Here is a 22,904-nt window from a genome sequence, read left to right as displayed (position 1 = left end):
TATGCTGTGGGTGACGGAAATACTTACCAAACTTACCAAACTTACCAAATACTTAAAAGTATATTTCTCAGATAGCTTGCGAATAATGTTATGTCTCTATTTTTTATATTTCTATTATGATTTGATTTATATGTACAACCTCTCTCCATGGCTATTTATGTATTCATAAATGTTTTGTTTTGTAAATTTTTCGTTCTATATTATCTTTTGTTTTGTATAAATATTTGAATTCATATTCCTTTCTTACAAATTTAATTTACATATTCCATAGTATACTGTCTCAGTAGAGGTAAAATCACAAGGAAGAAATCCATAATTGTTTTTATTTGGCTATGTAATACTTATCTAAAAAGTGAAATAAATATAAACTGTCGATTTACCGATAATTAACAAACCAAATAAATAACCATCGGTAACATAGAATGAATGCTCTCCATGATATTCTCTCATGCTCCTATGCTCAATGCTCACATGCTTTCAGGGTTACCCCAGGGATCCGTTTTGGGTCCACTTCTCTTCATCCTTTTTACAAATAATGTCGCTTAAATAATCGAGTCATTTGATCTCTTGTCTCACTGCTACGCTGACGATCAGCAAGTTTATTTTTAATGCTCTCCAAACGAAATCAATAGTCTCAAGATCCATATAACTGAATGTCTAGAAGCAATAACTCATTGGATGTCTTCAAATAAGCTGCAGCTCAATCCATCTAAGACTGAGTTTCTCTGGGCGGCCACAAACAAACGTCAACACTTCATAGACAATTCACCTATTACTATTTCCGGCAGCGATATCATCCTAAAAACAACAGTCAAACTTCTCGATGTCAATTTAGATTCAGACTTTTCGTTTAGAAGTCAAATAAATAGGAATGTAAGCACCGGTTTTTTTCACCTAAGACAAATCAAGTCTGTCCGAAGAAACCTTCCTACAGAAGCAACAAAACTACTTATCAACTCGTACGTAGTCTCACGTCTCGATTACTGCAACGGCATTTATGCCAGCCTTCCAAAATATCAAATTGACAAACTTCAATCAGTGTTTAATGCAGCAGCACGGCTCATAACCGGGGTTTCAAAATATTCGCACATTTCAGAACACCTTCGTAACCTTCACTGGCTCAAGTGCCCTGAAAGAATCCAGTACAAACTGTGCTGGATGGTGTTTAAATCCATCAATGAAATGGCCCTACCCTACATCTCTGAACTATACGTCCCGGAAAACACTGGTCTGAGGCAGTCAACTCTTAGATCAGCAATATCATCAGCTGTAAGCAGACTGATAGGACCTAAACGAGAGCCAAATACTAAGTTTGGTGATCGCGCTTTCGGAGTATCTGGGCCGAAGGCTTGGAATAAACTCCCACCGGAACTAAGATCCACAACAGTCCAACAGAATTCAGGTCAAAACTAAAAAATTACCTTTTTAAGCTGTCATACCCTTAAATTAAATATACTATTCCTGACAGAAAGTCCGGTTTTATTCAATTTTCTAATTATTTTCTAAATCCTATATCTAAATTTGGCTAATAAACAATTAGGTAATGTTAATCTGAAGTGACCTACCAGGTAAGTATTGTTCTGTATATTATCTCCATAAATAGTTTGTAATAACATAGATCACTGTAGAAATGTATTATAAATTTGTACAGCGTCCTTGAGGTGATTTTGCACAAAAACGGCGCTATACAAGTCATCCAATTATTATTATTATAACAGTTTTCAAACCATCCACGAATCAGTCTGAAGAAATGTGTAGCAATGTGTACATCCCTTCTAACCTGTAGATGGTTAATTTCGATTATACTCAAATGAAATTGAACGATAGAGCCACGGATAGTAGCCATGTAAAAAAATATCAGGAATTTTGGCTTTATGAGAACGAGTCGTTTCTTCGATTCTTTTTTTATAAGCCGGATCGTATGTAGAATGAGCTATAGGCATCAGTTTTTCCAACTTTCCTCCTAATCCGGGCCTTTTAAAGGCCCGCCGCAATACGCTCCAAAACCGGTTGGTGACATAGTTCCCCTATTTTTACACTGTACAGACAGGGCGCTCTTGTCAAGTGTCATTGAAAAAATGAAATGACACCAATAAATCAAATTAAATTAAATTGGGCGGTTTGAACCCGCGACCTCCGGAATCATACCCAAGGATCGTAACCATTCAACCACAGAGGGACAATAGTGTTGACAAAATAATTTCACCTTAAAATCTTCGTCAAAGGGCATAATTCTACTACAATTAATATTTGTATTCGTACCATTTTTTTTAGAATTGCTGCTTTCACAGGTAGGTATAAATAAAATATATGGGGAGTGAATTAACAAAGGTAGGTAATGAAAGTAAAGTGAGGTAAATAAAACCAGTAATAAAATATCACTTTTTTTAATAACAGTTGTAATGATCTTCAAGCGAATACCACCCTTACACGTTGGTAGGTACTTAAACAACACATTGGCATAAAAAAGCAACTATCCATTCAGTTTAGAGTATGTCATCTATGTTAGCAGTCTTACCAATCATTTGATATTGCGAAACACTAAAATTTAACCCAAAACAGGATATTTACAAAACCTTTTTTTCTGAAAATCAACATCATACAACTTTCATACAAAACTGTTTATTCCCGATTTTTTTACGGACAATTTTCTTATATAGTATGTAATGAAATCACTGAGCAAAAAATACCTAGAAGTATGATAAAAACTTATAAAGAAATTTGATAACTAGCAGTTTCGTAAAAAAATTGTAAATCTTACGTTCAAAAAAATACGTGTCTAATTTTCTCTCATTTAATAAACAAAACAATTTTTTGTCTCTGAAATCACAAGATTTATAAATTGGTAACTGATTAAATACTTACCTTCTTAAGTTTAAACCATTTATTTTATGTACCTTTTTTAAATAAGGAATTATACAATCTGTCCAAAGAAATATTACATTAACACTATCTAAATGAAATATTTTTTTTTTTACTTTTTTCAGGCAGGTAAGGTAGGTACCGTAATATTCAAAACATGCGAATAAGTGAGTCCAAATAAACACAACGATTACAGTTTTTTAAAACTAATCTTTACTAAACCATTTAAACGGCTACCATCTTGAAACGGAAACGGGACGTACAAACAAATTAGCAGACATACGAAATGCATAAACATTCACTCGAAATAGGGAGTAATCGGGACATAGTTTGGGACTCGGTTTGTTTAATCAGTTAATGAAATTTAATATGAAACATAATACATACATACAAAATCATTATTATTAAGATTTACTTGCAAAACTTTACTAAATATTTTGTCATACTTTCCTTTTACATAAAAAAACACTTAACACAAACCTTTTTTACAGCTCGCAAAACTCAATAATATTTTGAAATCCCACGTTAGTTGAAAAACCCAATGAACAAAATTTATCCAAAAAATGTATAATTATTATTTTCTAAATAAGCAATGTTCTCTATTAATGTACAAAATAGTGTATTATTGTACAGCTTTTTATGTTTTGTTTATTATTAATTACACATTCTCTTAATTATTCATAATATTATAATATCAATCATTTAAATGCTCTCAACTATTTACACCATCTCAGAAAATACAAATGAAATCACTATGGTAAAAGTTAATATTATTTATAATCATCACATTTTTTTCTATTTTTAGCGATACTGTTTACAACTGTGATACAACGATTACGATGCCGATTAATCGTTACCGCGTGTATTAAGATTTTTACATCATTATCAACAACAAAAAACATATATTTCTTAAACACATTTTTGTCCATCAAACCTAAAAAATGTTCGTGGTGACAAAATAAATAATAAAGATATCAGAAATTTGCAAGACTTTTGTTTTCGTACGACCATACATAATGAGAATATAAAGAAGAATAAAAACTAACAAAGTTTTTTTTTTTAATATTACAGATTTTTATTAAAAAATGATTGAATGGTACCGAGGTTTATTTCGTACATTAACTGCTGTATATTTGTATAATGTCATCCACTTTTAGTGTAATGCGTGTGTGTGGACGAGTGCCACCAGATCTTTCTGCCGAATTTCAGCTCGAGCAGGTGGCGGGAAGTGGGTTAATTTCCACTTCCAAGATTCCACTTCATTCATTCATTCATTCAATCAAGAAAACAAAAACGTAATTTAAAAGATAAGTTTTTTTACTTTTTGTATCATAAGTCAATATTTTAATCGTAATAATTAACGATTATTACTGACAGTAATATAATCGTAATCTCAAAAGAAAATACAGTTGCATCACTAAATAAAACTACAACACATTCATATGAAACGATAAATTGATACAAGATGATAAAAAATCTTTATTTATTAAACTAATTAGGTTAGTTCCCAATTACAGAATATAATAATTATAGGTTATACAATGGTGAGATACTAAAAAAATATGTCTAATGCAAAACAAACTTAACTTATTTTACTGGGTTTATAAGTTATTTAAGTGGATTATACAAAAAAAATTGTTTGTACAAAAGTAATGAATATTTTCCCAAATACACAACTTTTCACAAAGCAAGGAACATGCTCCCACATCAGAGAGTTTAAGTAAATAATTTAGGAACAATTTAAATAGAGTCTCTAAAGCACAAAATATTATTGCTATAAGGGTAGGCAGAGAGAAATAGGACATATAAATAAACAGTTATTAACGCTTTCAAAACCTCTGCGATCACTTCATAGACCAATGTATGAAAATCTGCCGCATAATAAATTGGCTGACTTCAATTGACCGTACATTATATTTTATCAACACCCTTTCGATATCAAATGGGTGCGAACAAGATATCGTGTAGGCGTCGTTAATCTATTTGCTTCCTTTCATTCATATTTACACTATCCTTAAACAAAAGAGTTACAGTACATTATTTTAAACGTAACATCAATCTTCCACATTAGTATTATTATTTGTCAATGTAATTATGTGTATATTTAGTGAAGTCTCAACTCAACAGGCGAAAGTAGTAGATTAATATATATACAGTAACCAGAATAGTTGAATGTGGACTTGAAGTGTGTCTATAGGCAGACGAACCAAGTCCCCAGAACGTGGAACCTGAAGATCCGAAGGTGTAGTCATTTTCTGAAAAGAATTTTACATATTACTCAACATAAATAAACCCATTAGAATCAAACGTGGATTATAGTCAATCTAGATACTAGCTAAAGTTCAATTAAACTGATAAATGAACGTATAAGGACAACAAATTATTATAAGCAATAATTAGTCGCTTGAAATATTCATACAAATTGAAAATACAAATCTACTGAGTAAAAATAAATGCCGCCGACGGGAATTGAACCCGCACCTTCTTATGTTGGGTCAGGTGCTCTGAGACCACTGAGCTACGTCGGCTTATTTCCAACACGCCAAATAATTCAATATGTACTAGTACTTCAATTAAAAATTACTGCTTATTATATTTTTCACATGTAAACAACCAACTTTATTTTGTAGGAAAGGCTTTGTTAGTTTTAAATTTCCTACTAAATGGCGGTGAGACATATTATATCTAGGGGAGAGTGGGGCACAGGGGACCAGCGGGGCACAAGGGTCATTCCCGATAAAACCGAAACTAGCGGCGCCATCTTAGTTTTAATTCTTGTAAACGCTGTGCTCGGACGCCATCTTTAGTCAGGTCACAGCGAGCGGCGTGAGCAGTCGTCAATTTCGGCAAGAAAGTTAAATAATCGTTTTTCAAGGAAAGTTTCTAAAAAAAATATCCTATTAATGTTTATTTCAAGAAGAGATACTGTATCTGTATGTTGAAGTAGTATTTTTTACCTGATTTGTAATGTATTTGAGGTGTTTTCAATAGTTTTATTATATTCGAGTTCATTGTCTTTAACACGTAAAATTTCCGATAGTATAGTAAGGTAATATGGGGCATACGGGGCCAAGCTAGACGGGGCACAGAGGACCAATGGTCCTCTGTGCCCCCATTCTATGATCTATATTGTGTTTCAAATATACATTATTTTTGTGTTTGTATTTTGTTTCAGATGGTTTGTAACTATATAAAGAAGAAGGAAGAACCAAGTTGGAGCAGTTCGGATATGATAAAAGCTGTTTCGGCTGTGAATTTGAAGACGTTGTCAGTAAGAAAAGCATCGATTCAATTTGGGATTCCAAGGACGTATCTTATGCGTAAACTGAAAAGGGAAATTGGAAGTGGTCCTCGTAATGACCATTTCAAACCTGTATTCTCTAAAATCAAGAAAAAGAACTAGTCATACATATTTTGGATCTGGAAACTAGATTTTACGGCTTGACTCCGCGAGATGTTAGAAAATTGGCATTCGACCTTGCCGAAAATCTAAGCATTTCTCACAATTTTAATATGATGGATTCGGTCCATTTCGTGAAATTTTTGGAACATTTCGTTAACTACGCAAAGCCCTCTGAAAATAGGAAAGCGCTTTTAATTATTGATAACCACGCCAGTCATAGAACTCTCGAGGCGATAACTTTTGCACGTAATAATAACGTGATTATGATTTTTCACCTCCGCATACTAGCCATCGACTACAGCCTTTGGATTGCTGTTTTTATGGCCCACTGAAAAATCAGCATGCATTTCAGAAATATTTGGGAGAGCCTTTATTCGGACAGCTACACTGGAAAAGGCAATCAAAGGATTTAAAATTACAGGAATTGTCCCATATGATCCAGATATTTTTACTGAAGAAGATTATTTACCATCTAACGTAACTGAACTTCCAAACGAAGTTCCAAAAATCCTAACTTCAAATGATGTCTTTGAGCCTGCCATAACAAATGACATATTAATTGATTCGGCACTTATTGATATTGATAAAGAACCGATTGCCGATCAATTAGAAACTTCATTGATATCATCAGTTTTGGCGGTTTCAGAACCATCAACTAGTTTCCAAGATGAAACGAAAACTATCAATATGGTTCAAAGTATATTAAATCAAATATCACCAAAACCCACTTTCCAACGAAAATTCCAAGAAAGTAAACGTAAAATAAGGACACAGTATGCAGAAGAACTAACTGGATCACCTTTCAAAAATGCTAAACTTGCAGAAGAACAGGAAAAACTCAGGAAAACGCTATTAACTGCCAAAAAAAACATTAAAAAAGTTGTCGGGAAAAAATAAAATAACAAAAGTTATTTTTAATGCGACAGATGACAAAAGTGATGGTAAATCTGAAGATGAGAAAAACCCACATTGTATTTACTGCACAGAAAAATTCTTAGATTCAAAATCAAGTGAAGGATGGATTCAATGTAGAGTATGCAAGAAATGGGCTCATGATTCTTGTGCTGGATCAGAAGATGATGACAAAAATATTACATGCATAAATTGTACTTAAATTATACATTATATATATTTTTCCTTCTTATAACTCATATTTTTTATTCCTTACTTTTGACTTATAGTACATTATTAATAAAAATTTCGTTTCCTATATAAAACCTAAATATTTTTTGTGTTCTTATTATTATTTTTTAAGTTGAAAATTGTTGTGGGGCACACGGGACCACGCTTGGTCCTCTGTGCCCCAGCTGCGGGGCACAGAGGACACTTTCTCATTATGATTATTTTGTGATTTATAAAAAACTGTGTACCTAAAATTTAAAAAAAGAGTTTGCCACTTTATACTGAACCCTTTAGAGAACATAGTGTAAAAATTTTATAGCATTCATCAGAGTAATAATTATTTTATCAACGATAGAATGTTAAGCTGTCCTCTGTGCCCCACTCTCCCCTACATTTGTTGGTGAACTATTTTTGACTTTTTTGAATATTTTGACTAAAGCAATCATTGCTTATAATATTTTTGTTATCCTTTGTGCTATGCATAAGAATACATGTCTTTTAAATATTAGTTTATCATTTAAAAAACTAAGTCTAAGAACAGGTTATTTCACGGAATTTGAACAATTCATCAAATTTCAAAGAATATTTTCAATATTATTGTAAATAATATTTGATAAAATAAAATACTTTTTGTTTTAAAACCACGAGTTTTAAAGTAATAATTTGTACCCAGATGATGCTTGAGTAAAGCGAAACCGGTCGGTTCTAAAAATTATTAAAAACTAGTGGTTATAAGCAAAAATTATTTTATTTTATTGAACATTTTCAAGTTCTGTAAAAGTCTTATTCAAGTTCAGTTTTATCCAAGTACTGTAAAACAACTGGCAATTTTGAAATAACTACAGAACTTTCACGTAACTTGACTTTTAACTAGGAAATTTGATGAATTGTTCAAATTCTGTCAAATAATCCATCCTAACTTTTTGGAAAAGCTATCGAATATTCTTAGAACTATCAACAGTTGAAAACCTTGAAGAACAATAATGTTTTACTATTGCTAAAAAATCTGTTGCTCTGATTATACTATGTATTTCTTGATTTTCCAATTGCCCCTCTTATGTCTCTTACTTCCTTGGTAATATTTGTCATTTGAGTGAGCTTTCATTTAATTTTAAAATATTTATTTTTATATATTTGTTTTATTTTTTAATCTTTATTTAGTTGTATGGAAATTAATGTATCTGAGGTCTGAGTAGATGTTTGTAATTGTTGTACCTATTTGTGTATTAACGGAGATTTTATAACTGGATCATTCTCACTAAGTGAGATCGTGGGGTTTTAAATAAATAATAGTGTTCTACCTATTGCCCTCCAACCAATTAAAATTCAGAAAAAATAAAGGTTGCCCTCATTCCATCGCAACCGTGAGGTACAGATTTGCTTTAGTCAAAAACTTAGATAAGGGATTCAAATGCCTGCCAATATTCTTAGACCTATGTAAATCATTTCATACTATTATTATAAACATTGGAATAAATGGTAGTAAACGTAAATATTCGAAACTACCTGTCGGACCGCAAACAAACTCTTCAAATAAATAACTGTCTAAAAGCCCAGCTACACTACTCGCGAAATTGATTGAAGTTGACCGAATACGATAGTGTGGGCACGAACTTCACTTCGCTTCGGGCAACTTCGCTTCGCTTCGCCCGACTTCCGATTGTTGACGGTAAATGCGCCCGAGTCAAAGGACTCGAAGCATTACTCGCGAAGTTGCACGAGTGTGTGGGCACACACTTCTAACTTCGGCTAACTTCGTCGAGGACTTCGTCGAAGCGTCGAAGCGAGTAATGTAGCTGACACTTTAGCAAAGCTAAACTAAACACTTCCACTGGCCATTAGACAGAACACAAATTACGTTTTTTTTTCTTTCCTTTATTCGTAAAATATATTTGTATACAGTTTTTTACATGCTTTTCGACTACCAAGCTAGACACATGTCCGTATTACGGTAGTAAATATAAATTAGACACCAAGTATTGCATCATTAGCCAAGACAGATCAAATATCGAAATTTTCAAACCTTTTTATAAGTATTCTTATCGTATGATGTTGTATTTTTTAGTGTAATATTGTGTAGTAAACAATGAATGAATCTTTTAATATTACGTTCTACACAAATCCTACCCTCAACTCAAAATTTTCTAGCCACACTGCACTATACATCACCCTGTAGCAAATGTGTAAATAAAGATGAATAAATAAAAAAAATTACAATATTGAAATAAAAATCAGAGCAGAAAAGACACCAAACAAAATATTGTGTATTTCTAAGTATTCCAATATAAAATGCGCTTACAGGTGGGATAAATAGTAGCGGCTTGTTCTCCAACAACTGTAAATCAGTTGGAATTTTCCGTATAAGTCGCATGCTCATCTAAAATTATTAGGCAATCAGCTTTTTGTTTTTGTGTTTTCCCTTTCCTAGTATATGGATCACTCCTTTCTTTCTACAAAAAACACTCATTATTTGCTGACCCCAGAGTAGACAAAACAATCAAACATTGTTTTAAGAAATGGATTATCTGTTTTCGCAAAGAAATGTTTGAAAAATCGCTCTCCATAAGGTAGGCGACACATTACGCTTAATGCATCATGGCTTGGCATATTTCAGCATATCGCTCGCCATACACTACCAATGGGAATTTATGGTGAGCGATAAGCTGAAATAAGCAAAGCCATGAAAATATAGCGCGCTTATAGCGTGGTCTGTCACAGACTTGAATCTACTCAGTTATAAACTGTCCTTTGTGAGAGTTGTAATTTTGTTTCAGTAAGAATGAAATCCAAAAATGAATAAGCAATAATTAAATAATTTCGTGAATTTTTAAATTAGTAACTCACTCAAGATAACGACTAGCCATGTTATAATATTTAGTATTCATATGAAAATTCAATGAACAAAGAGGTACTTGAAATTGCCCATTAGGGGTGCACCATTTTTCGAACTTGCCGTATAGTTTTATAACTGGACTCAATGTAGAAATTTCAGCTCATTTAAACTTTCAAATTGAACCATTTCAATTAATTTTCATATTCTCATCCCTTTGTGTGAAATGCAGTCTTACTCGATTAAAGTACCGACCCTCTATTACAAGCGGCGTAATCCATCGAATTAATTTAATCGAAGATTTACGCTACAATCAAAAAAATCATCAAAAAATCTGAAATACAATTCTGCCACTAATAATTTTTCAATAAACATAATCATGCCTAAATGTATCCTTAGTCGCGTGGTAAGGCTCTCGACTATGAATCCACGGGTCGTAGGCTCAAAACCCGGCGGACGCAAGCGATTTTTACATAATTAATTTGTATTTTTTCACGACTTATTTATTAAAAACAATGTTTGTATTTTCTGGTGAAAGACCATTATTTAGAATTAAAACGTTGCCTGAAATGGCTGAATCTGAATAGCCAGGCACTTCCCCCACCTTCTCCGCACCCATCTACTTCCTCTCCTAACTATTTTACGCCTTTCACTATGCAGCAATTAGGGATGCCGAGTTGGAAACAATAGGGACAATAATGTGCTTAGTCAATTTTAATTATAAAATAGAACATGAAAATCAATATTATTTTTTGGTTCATTGGAATGTTATTGTTGAATACTATAAAAAAACACTGTCCAACTGTAGAACACAGGTGTTTATAATACAGAATACTAATTTTTATTTTGTGTATAGCGTTCAAAATTTTATTGTTTCACTGCAATTGTAAGGCCGCTGAGATAAATGGCTTATTTTTTTTGTTTTTTTATTGTTGTATACTTTTGACAGTTAAAAAAATGTTAATATTAAGGACGCAGTATGGAATATAGCTTAATTCTTTGTTAAATCATAATAAATTCTGTAGAAATGGGATCCACAAGGCGTGTATACAAGTGGTAAAATTGTGTACGATCGTGTGAGATATTTGCAAAGAATTCTAGGCTGATTTAAGTGTAATGAGTAAGATTAAGAAAGGTACGATAAGATGGTTTTGATAAGTACATGTTGAGCAAATGAAAAAATAAGGGAGTGTAAGGGCAATATTATATGACGCGACTATGAATGTTAGAAGTCAGGGCCGGCTCTGAGACAAACGGCGCCCTTGTCAAAACCAGTCGGCGCCTAGGTGGGTGATCGCCGTAATCAATAACATTCGGATAATTTATATCTTGTGTAGCGCTATTTTGATGAAAAATAATTTCTAGGGCGACGTGTCCGGACTGGAAGATATTCCACTGTAATTTTACGAAGAACGTAGTACGGCCACGTAACCACTTTTCAAATCCACGGCTCACTGTTTAGAAACTGCTGTGCACCGTATTTTATACTCCTCTCAGGTTCCAAAAGACGTATCTGAATTTCTTTTAATAATTAATTCTATCTCCTATCAACTCGTAAATTTGAAAATATCTGCCACTAATTTCGATTGTGCCGACATATGACCTTTTGTAACATTTCAGTCATCTGACTATGGGCGGTGGTTAGTTTTTATCTCTCGTCCCCAACTCCATAGGGTCCGAATTGAGTAAGCCTACGTTTCATAATTCAGTCACTATTGTTTCTGTCTTAGCAGGCAAGTTCATGTTCGTACTTGATTCCCTCAATCCAATCATGTTTATTAGTGTTTACCTTTATTTCATCCTTCCTATGGTTATTATGGCACTTTAAATCGTCTCCACGCTCATATGATGTGCGAAAACCCTCCCATCACTGTATTTTTATCGCATCTAGCCGAAATTATTTTCATAATGCTGTTATCTTCGTCTATATTCCAGTTCTTGCCAATCTGTCGGTCCATATGCGACCTTTCTTCCAAGACCAAATTTTCTATTTAAATTTCGCTTGGAAAACAAAGTTCAAATGTTTTCATTTATATCCTTATGCATTATCTCAGTTTAAGCGTACAGGGTAGTACTTCTAAGCATCTCAAAATCTTTATCCACCTTAATGTCATTAGACCTGAAATGAATATTATTTTTGTCCCTTTTTACCGGTTCGCCACTGTAAAGTAATTAAATATTAAGGTGTTACCTGTATTGCATCTTGTTCTCTCAAAAATAGTCATTAATTTTTGATTTATATGGAATCATTTTTATGAAATTTTTGTACTTAAGTCATCAATTCTAGCTAATGTGTCTGCCTGTCAATTTAATGTATTTGGTTTTAAATAAACAGTCCCATATGCTATGTTAAATTTAATTGCTTTCCTAATTGCTTATTACTCTAACGTAAACAAGAACCATGTTCGAATTTTGATTGTTTATATCCTAAAATACACATGAGACCGCCAACCTTTTATCTCGTCCCATTTCTTCTGTAGTCTCGTGCAACTCTAAGATCTATCTACCCTGATAATTATGTAAAATGCCTACTTTTCCTGAATTAAATCTATCGCTATATGTTTAGTATTACTGTCTTCCTTTGGTACTCTATTATCATGTCCCTAGGACCTTTGTAGTAGCTCAAAATCTCTGAATTGTTCCTTCGTTCAGTCGCTGCACTCTTTCTAAAAATTTTTCGCGAAATTTTTCTTCCAAATCGTTTTTCCAATATGTCCGCTTCATCTTAAATTGATAACGATTAGCTCCCATTGTTTCCAACACTTTCACCTTTCTTTAATACGATTTTCCTAAAATTTGGCTCTCTCCCGCTCCCATAAGCAAACGCACGACAGTTGAAAATCCTGCCAGTAATTTTCCTAAGTTTTTCCGCCCTTTCTTATACTATATTTCATTTACAAATTTTTCATTGTATTTTCGCGTGTGTTTTTTCAACATGAAAAGGCCCCAAAGCACTCGATCTCTATGGTTCGCTACCCTACGAATACATCAGTTATTCAAAACATTCCATAGGATTTTTTATACTAAAACCTTGACCCGTTTGATGTTTGTATTAAAGTGCCTTCACCTCTAATTTCTGTGGAAATAAAAGGGTCATAAATTATCTCTTTAATAGTCGGGTCCAAAGTTCATTCCTTTGTCTCTAGTTGACGCGCGCCTCTACGTTCACTGATTGGTTACTCAAAACTTTATAGTTTTTGTTTAAATCTAATTGGCTGTCAAGATTCAATGTTTATTTTCAGGCCTAAACAAGGGGAATTCTCTCTATCCTAGACGATTTTAACGACCTCTGTGTTTACGTTCTAGAATCTCGATATAAGTTCAACTATCACAGATGCCTACTGCAAACAAACCTCAATCAAATTTAATTCAACAGATGTCGCTAGGATGTTCGTTTTTATAAATAATTGATATATTTTTAATCCGTAAGGTAGGAGCTACTGTTTATCTGTTTTCACTTTTGATTGAAGCCATTCATCACAGGTTGTTTCATGTTAGGTATTATCAGCGCCTTGGCAATTTATCGCCCGCAGTGGACTGCTCGAATTGCGCCCTCACAGGGCCGTCCCTGCCCCGAAGAAGATATGGCACTGTCAAATACTTGAGTCGGGCTATGTAAAAAGTCAAAATAATATAAAAGTTCGTATGAGACGATGTATGTATGAATATTAATGAAAGTGTGTAGTGTGGGTAGTGCAGTGAGTGAAGAAGATACCAAATTAAGTGGACCTCCAACTGCAAACTATGCCGCTATTTAAGGGGGCGAAGACCGACAGGTCTCCCAGCCAAGGGGAATCGATCAATATTGGGGAACAATTAAAAATATTGTCCCTGAATATTAAGAGAACCTCTCGGTCAAAGGTTGATTTCCTACTCAAAATTAACCGTACGAAAGAAGAAAATTATTTATTTTTAATATCGGTAAGCCATTTCAAATATGTTACCAGAACTACAAATGATTATACTAACAAACAACATGAAAGCTTTTGTCGAAATCTCACAAAACACGCTGAAAAAGAGAGTGAAAAAATTCAAGACCCTCTTGAATATTTTTCTTTTATCTAGTTTCCGTTGCAGTGCTATTTATCAGGCTACTTTGAAGAAAACAATACCGCTTAAGATAAAGCAGGTCGCTATTTTCAACTGCGGATAACTTTACTAACCTGCGTTCTTCCACTCCTTCGTCTCGTAATCTCCAATGACGTTGTTTTCTGCTGAGATTTTATTCCAGTTCTTGCGGTGCTCTAAACATATTGGACAAAAAGAATCAATACAATGAATTTAGTTTTTATTTGTTTACAAATGGACTTTGACTCTCAGTATTTAATAATGCTAAAATAGATACATTAAACAATTAAATAGAGGGAGATTTCGCATCGAAAAACAAATTAAGACTTCTGATTTAAGACTAGGTACTGCATTTAATCCCCCATTACAAAATCAATTTATTTAATGCTTTCAAACATCTGCCATCATATTAACATATCGTGAACACAGTTTATGCGCATACTTTAAAAAATACGCACTCATCCATTTGTTCCAAGGGTTGACCGTAGACAACTTTCTTGTTCTTTTTTTTGCAATTTCATTGTTTAAGCAATACACACATAATAATGTCGTCTACCCTCTACATCAGCACGTACCTGAAAGACTTTAACTCGATACTTCCAAGCATATTTGGAGTAAAAATGTAGATATCGTTTTGCTTTCCAATTATTATATTTTTTTTAATTTTAAAATAAAGAAAAATACCACTGATAACACTGCCACATGCGCATCTGATTCGGATCGGATGCTGCTGGAAAGATACGGAGTGCGTATCAAGTGAAGTTCTAGGATGAATCTACCCAGGTGCAAAATAATATGTGAAATGTAAAAATAATATATTTTTTTTATATTAATTGAAAAAAAATGTCATCAATCAGCGAAACATCATCGAACAATTTTAGGGGACATGCTGATACACTCGTGATTATATATCCTACGACATGGTCTGTAACAAGTTGTGTTTCAAAGTGGAAAGAACTGAAATATATAACACAACTACAATAATAATAATAATAAATGTTTAGGTTAGGTTATGAACATTTTGGAATGGAACAATATTACTGGGAACGTTTTAACTGGGGTAAATTTTAATGGTAACATTTTGACGTTAGAAAATTTTGACATTGGAACATTTTAACTGGGGTAATTTTAGTGGAAACATTTTGAGAAGGAATATTGTCGCCAGGAACATTATTTCTATAATTATTGACTAGAACCTTACCACAAACCTGTTAGAACTCATTAGAACATAATAAATAATAGTCTATAGCAAAAAAAAATCCATTTGAAACGCTCTGCTAAAAAGTTTTTGCTAATTTGTCTGATTTTCTTAATTATCTTCTTGGATTATCATTAATTCTAATCAATGAGCAATAATCTCAGAGGACACTCCTTTTAATAACAATGTTCATTGAAATTAATAAGTTTTGACCCCCAAACCTCAAAATTCCTTAAACAGGAACTCCAAATTGTTGAAAGTCAATTAAACCTATTGTTGACATTTAGGTATCTCAATGATTGTTGATGAGCTAAAATTATATTTTTATAACATTTAATATAAACGCTGTGTCCATATTAAAAAAGCATCAACCCAATCGAAAGTGAAGATTTCTGACAGCTAGGTGATTCCAAATATCCCAAACAATTAAATTTAATATGAATCAGTTCCGCACAAACAACTTCCATGTTATCTGGCGCACGTCCAAATCATTTATGAAAATGGATATATTCCATTTATTCCGATAGAGCGGAAGAACTCCAAGTTTGCACTGGGAGGCTTTAATATTGTTGACCGTGTTAGCAAGTTGATTGAAATATTGTTCATTCCGAAAAAATGCGAACTCGTGAATTAATTGATGGAGGTTTAAGAGTGGTTTCAATTAAATTGATTGGTTGGTCAGCGATACCTATGTGGCCAAGTCATATTCTTGTTTTGAGTATAATTATATGTCTAGCATTTAATTTAAGGTATTTGGAAAAAAAAATTCCTTTGTGGCTTGCAATAATTACAATATCTCTTTTCGAAACCTCTTTATTTTAACACGCCTTAATAAATATTCAAAATTTTAATATTTTCACACATTTTTAATATTCTAACCATGAAAAAAGAGTATTTCTGAAAGCAGAGGAAAATGTGTTAAAATAAAGGCATTATTGATGTTGTTGCAAGTGAAAACGATTTTTTTTTCGAAAATTCGATTTTTTGTGTGAACATTTACATAAATACACACAAATTTCACGGTACAGTACTCTATGTACTGTAGTACTGTCAGCAGTAAAGTACTTATGTATGAAAAGGTTTATGAATGTGAATGAAGCAAGGATTGTGTGAGTTCTGTGGAGGTCAGTTGTCATACTAACTAACAAGCAGGCACACAAATAACTAACAACTAACACTAACAGGACCTCCACAGTACTCTATCTCGTCACATCCTTGCTTCATTCATATTCATAAATCGTCTTAAACATAGATACTCTTATCTTACACCGACTCGACACATAATCCGACTGTGGGAGTAGTTATCCGATTCACCATATTTGCAAACTTTTTATTCCATTCATTTCTTAATCACATATTTTTTCACTATCTTCTCTGACTGTTCACTCTCGATATTCAACCTACATATATACATAACAGTAACTTTCTTAATTTGAATTAAGCCTCCATTATTTTCGAATCTCCTAATCGATATACATATGTATTTAAAAATGATTTTTAATTAAATAAAATGTACAAATATTTTAGAAACCAGTCTAAAATAACTATGAAATAAATATAATTTTACAACTCCTCATATATTTAGAGCTGTTGTATAAACGAAAAGTTAACGAAGGTATATCCATAACGCAGAGAACTCCGTAAGTCTCAATTTACGTTTATAGCCGCTTTGTGCAAGCGAGCTAGCTACCTGCAAAGCGTTAGTCCCCCTCTCTGACTTAATTACCTAAGTCTTTATCATTAAGTCATGAAACTCTACAACTATATGGGTATATTTTATTTACGTGACTCGTGTGCCATTCCTCTTGCATACATTTGTTCTTATTGATGTGCGTTGATTAGTGTTTTTTTACTACAAACACAATATAAAGAAAGAAAAACATGAAATAATCGAATATTTCGTCAAACGTAATACTTATTGGAATAGTCAAACAGACATTTAATAACGTACCGAAAATCTCGATAAACTATGTACATAGAGACGCGTGATCGGTTAGGGTAATGAATCACTTTGTGATGAAATACTTTTTTCGAACGAAATGAAACATTTTTTAACTAGTACAGTTTCGTGGATAGTGGTATAACAAAACTGCTCTATTCAAATTTAATCTCATGATTACTCTTATTTGAAAGTTATTCTGTTTTATACTTGGCCTGAATTTATCCTGCCTGTTTAGTGACCAGATTTGAAATGCCAGGCACTCGAAATCATGAATTATGTTTTTTGTTTCTAACCATTAACATTTTTTTTCCTTGTACTAGTAATGAATAAAAACGTGGTTATCTTAAAATAATCAGCCACTTTAAAACACCCATCATCAAAACAAAATCACTACATTATGTACCCTTATTTTCATCCCTTAACCATCTTCATTCTCAAGTGCATCAAATTTGTGCTAAAGAACCCCAAAACAAGCACAAAAAGCCACCAAGTCAGCGTAATCTGCACCCTTTGAAAGGGTCCAATCCTGAGCCAAAAGATTTACTTATTTAGTTGGGCCCCAATCCTCCCTCATCCGTCTCAAGTCCTGATAGAATTATTCAAATGTAGTACAAACCTTTTTTCTTGGCCACCCCCTGGTCCGGGGGAGGGGTGGTGGGTAGAGTCACAGTGGAGGGGGCGGGGATTTCTGAGAACAAAATGGTCAGGGAATGGCGTCAGCTGATATTGACAAAGTTTACTCGATATGTCTTTCCAAGTAACGAAGATAGACGAATCGATCTTATTACGAAAGATATTTTTCAATTGAGATTATAATTATTTGTATATTGAGCATCGGCAGGGCTTTTACAAACGTAACACCTACATGTCGAACATAATAGAATAAAAAATAGGATAAGATGGATTAGTTACAAAAATAATAGTACATTCAAATAATAATAGTGCATTCAGAACTAATAATTTTTGCTTTGATGCAGGACAGAAATGTTTTGAATGATGTGAAAAGGGTCTGTAGAGATTGGCAGTTCGGTGAAAACGCGCGAAAGGTGAGTTACACTAGTTCGAATTGTGATTTTCAAAAAATAGTGGATTCGAGTAGATGTGACAATAGTGAAATATTTTTGATATTGATATTTTATTTTCAACTGTAGTGGGTATTTTAAAGAAGCTAAGGAATTTTGAACCTTGAACAGACACAATCAACTGCAACATCTTAGCTTTCGGAAAATCAGTTTGTGCGTCTCCTTAAAAACTCTAAAACAAGTGTAGGTAGGAACCTACAAGAATGACCACAACTCTTTTCAACTTGATACGTAATTTATAATGAGAATTATTCAAGAAACGGAAAAAAAATTATAATATTGTATGATATATTTGTTCCGTATTTTAATTACTATTCAAATCTCGGGCGGTAAAGTCGGGTAGGCAATTATAAATCATTTTACGGAATTTCACGAAAAAATTGTTTTATATGTTTAATTTTTTTCGTTGTGCTATGAGTACATCAATTTTATGTGTTCCATAAAAATATCTTAATGGATGCTAACAAAAAATCTATATTTTGCATAGCGAGGTTTACTTTCTAGTAATATACTGACAGCCTTACTAATAAAAAAACTTCTCAGCCGTTAAACGGTATTTTAGTTATACATTTAATGTATACGATTCAGGCTCAGATTGGATTTGGTACGAATAATCAATATATTTAACAGCGCACTGAAAGAGCTTACAATGGTGCAATCCAACGACAAAAGGTTATTTTGGGCACATTATTTTTTAATTGACTTTTAACGCGAGAATTTAATAAAATTTCTGTGAATGTGATGATTTTTAATAACGTAAATATAAAACCTAGAAATCGACGTCTATCTTATAAATGCATGCACAACAAGTGAAGTCACAATTTCCTTGCAGATCTCCGAAATAAAATTAAATGTGTTTTTTTTCGTCTATTTTTACGTTAGAAATTGATATATTACAATTTTAAAATATTAAAGTACATTTCAAATACATAGTTAGTTTTATGTATGTAGTTTATAAATTGGCATTTGTTTTTTACAACATCTTCAAAAACAAGAAATATTTCATCAGAACTTTTGTTTAAAGAATTTGAAGTCAGAAAACTAAATACATTATACTTCCACCATTTAACATTACAAATTTACAAAGATAAAGATAATATTATAAATAAAATTGCACCTTTTAAAAACAATATATTACTCTGACAAAGTATGGGGCAATTCAACTAGAAATATCATGACGTAAAATGTTTTATTTCATTACGAGAAAGTATCCGAAATATTAATAAAAATAAAGTTTTTAAAATACACGTTAAAAAACACAATGAAACTGAATATTTTGGCATATATTTATAAAAAAATAACTAACCAAATGACACATCCCACATACACACAAGTCTAGCTTTATTATGGTGGTACATCTTATGTATTGTTAGGTGAAATAATTACTTTATCTTCTGTTAATTATTTGAACATTATTTTTTTGAATAAACACTTCAACACAAAAAAATATGGCACATTTAACCCTTTAGGATTTTAAATCTTTTTACCAACAAGTCCCAACGACATGGTGAAATTCCAAGGAATTTAGGAATGCCCCTGAGGTATATAAAATGTGCAGCATATTACTTATTTTAATATTTAATATTATTTTAGAAAGAAGATTAAATTATCTTTGTATATGACTTGTATATGAAATAAACATTATAACTAACTAACTAACTAACCATCACGCCGTTTCCCCGCAGTGGTAGGCAGAGAGGACGGACCGCCAAACAACTCGGTCTTGGCACACACTTCTTGCCTCATTCACATTCATACATCGTCTCATACATAATGTTCTATTATTTTGACTCTTGACATGGCCCGACTCGAGTATCTGATTCACTTGATCGTGCCATGTCTTCCTCGGGAGTCCCCGACTTCTGTTACCATTCGCATTTGCATCATATATCCTCCTTACACTCCTATCTTCGCTCATTCGCTCTATATGCCCAAACCATCTAAGCGTCCCTTTCTTAATCTTACTCATTACGCTTACATCAGCCTTGCACTCTTTGCGGATTTCTACATTCCTCACACGATCAAACATGGTTTTACCACACATAAGCCTCAGGGATTTAATCTACTTTCATCCTTTCTTTGCCAGTTCCATGCCTCACTTCCATACATCAAGGTAGGTACCAGCACTCCGTTGTGGACTGCTAACTTCGCTTCTTTGGACAATTTTTTGTTAGCATTATTATTTTTGTTAGCATTATTATTTTTGTTAGCACTAACATTATTATTTCTAAAAAATAAATTTTAATATTAATCATGAAAATGTTAACTTACCGGGACATTTTGACTAGAAACGTCCATAATTTTGAAAAAACTTGATATTTATAAAACACATTCCTTTTTTGTAGGTCATTAGTAAGAATACTGTCGCTTCACTTTTTATGCCGTTTATACAATAAAAAAAATTACCTTCAACTGTCTATAAAAAACTCCCACCAATTCGAAATCATACACTTTGATAATTGTTTTGATTTTATCCGCGTAATCAATCATGCATAAATATTTGAGAAGAATAATTTTTTATCTTTCCAAATATCAACGTATTATGGAAAAAAGATGATAAAAGTACTTTTATAATGTATGCACGCCCCGATCAGATATGTCCTTCAGAGCCTCTAATAGAATATGATGTATGGGGCTAGCAATGTATGGATGCCCCGGTCAGATCTGTCCTTCAGAGCTTCTAATGGAATATTATGTATGGGGCTAGCAATGTATGGATGCCCCGGTCAGATCTGTCCTTCAGAGCCTCTAATGGAATATGATGTATGGGGCTAGCAATGTATGGACGCCCCGGTCAGATCTGTCCTTCATAGCCTCTAATGGAATATGATGTATGGGGCTAGCAATGTATGGATGCCCCGGTCAGATCTGTCCTTCAGAGCCTCTAATGGAATATGATGTATGAGGCTAGCAATGTATGGATGCCCCGGTCAGATCTATCCTTCAGAGCCCCTAATGGAATATGATGTATGGGGCTAGCAATGTATGGATGCCATGGTCAGATCTGTCCTTCAGAGCCTCTAATGGAATATGATGTATGGGGCTAGCAATTTATGGATGCCCCGGTCAGATCTGTCCTTCAAAGCCTCTAATGGAATATGATGTATGGGGCTAGCAATGTATGGATGCCCCGGTCAGATCTGTCCTTCAGAGCTTCTAATGGAATATGATGTGTTTGGCTAGTAATGTTCTTCCGAGACGTGAAGGGTTATTGACAAATTTCAAGTAAATACAACACATAATAAACCTCTTTGGCTGTATAAACAATTTATGCTATATTTCCAAGAACCATTTTATACCGGTTTCTTTTTTACGTTTCTATTAGTGAGGTTTACACAAACATGTTTGATTATTTTTATAAAATTTTAACCAAAAATTTTATTTAGTAAGACATTGTTAGCAAGACATAATTTAATAAAAAGTTTAAAAAAAATAATATTACGTTTCTATAAAATAACTCGTGTCAGTTTCAGGGAGGTAAATGATTTTTTTTTCTCTGAAAATTAAATATAATAGATACCCTTTCATGAGAATTGACGTATTATTCTGAGAACCGTATTTTATTTCGCCACGATCAAACAATCTAATACATTTTGCGATACTTCTTAGGTAATCTAATAATTTTTTGCTTGTGATGTTATAATACTGCCCACTGAACTGGCAATTTCATTAAGTGATACTACAATGCCCATCGTTTACGCAATGAGACAAACACACTTCAAACGAAGACTAGCCAATCTATACATTTTCAATACTGTTTGATGAAATGACGACGTAGAATCGATTTTTATACAATACGTAAAATTATATTGAGTTTTTTTTTAAATTTGTTAACAAATCAATGTAAGAAAAAAAAACAACAGTTCGAGAAAGAGGATGAAGTGCAACAAGCTGTGGTTTTCGAAAATAGTATTTTCTTAGAACAAATTTTATCGCAATATCAATCAACACTAACTCGTTGTTGATGGACAGTCCATGACTGTTATTAAAATAATAACATTGTTAATATTATTATAATATAATAAGTCTGTTTAAAATAGACAGGAAATCAAAAAACTGAATGATTGTAAATATAAATACCATAAAAATACGAGCATACAATATATGAGGCCCACGAGCTCAACTACAATGGTGTAAGCCAAAATACACCCTTTTAAGAGACGTACCTGACATACTTTAAATGTTGATTTCTTACCTTATTTTTAATTAAAAATATAGTTAGCATTTTGCATATCTGCGCGTCTTTTTTTTGAAATTATCATTGAAAAGGAAGATAATATTAAAAAATATAAATGAAACAGGAAACAAAACAGGACATATAAAATAAAAAGATAACTGTCTCAACTTGGAATCGAACTCAGGATCTATGTCTCATCTCTGTCTTGAGATCGGTAAAA

The 22,904-nt window shown here is 32.9% G+C and overlaps 1 protein-coding gene across 1 annotated transcript in view; it reads right to left on the bottom strand.

Annotated features, from left to right (window-relative positions):
- Positions 1-4,317: 4,317 nt before the first annotated feature.
- Positions 4,318-22,904, bottom strand: part of LOC149418099 (lachesin-like) — a 76,786-nt gene continuing 58,199 nt past the window's right edge. Inside the window, exons 8-10 of the mRNA XM_089639327.1 lie at positions 18,042-18,113; positions 14,381-14,461; positions 4,318-5,117 (exon numbers count right to left, since the gene is read on the bottom strand). Coding sequence (XP_089495453.1) covers positions 4,978-5,117; positions 14,381-14,461; positions 18,042-18,113 — 293 coding nt within the window. The 3' untranslated portion in view covers positions 4,318-4,977. The remainder of the gene's footprint in view (positions 5,118-14,380; positions 14,462-18,041; positions 18,114-22,904) is intronic.

The sequence above is a fragment of the Hesperophylax consimilis genome, chromosome 14, assembly GCF_061612785.1.
Source record: "Hesperophylax consimilis isolate HC1 chromosome 14, BYU_Hcon_1.0, whole genome shotgun sequence".
In the NCBI taxonomy this organism is placed as follows: Eukaryota; Metazoa; Arthropoda; class Insecta; order Trichoptera; family Limnephilidae; genus Hesperophylax; species Hesperophylax consimilis.
This window is presented reverse-complemented; position numbering and strand designations above follow the sequence as displayed.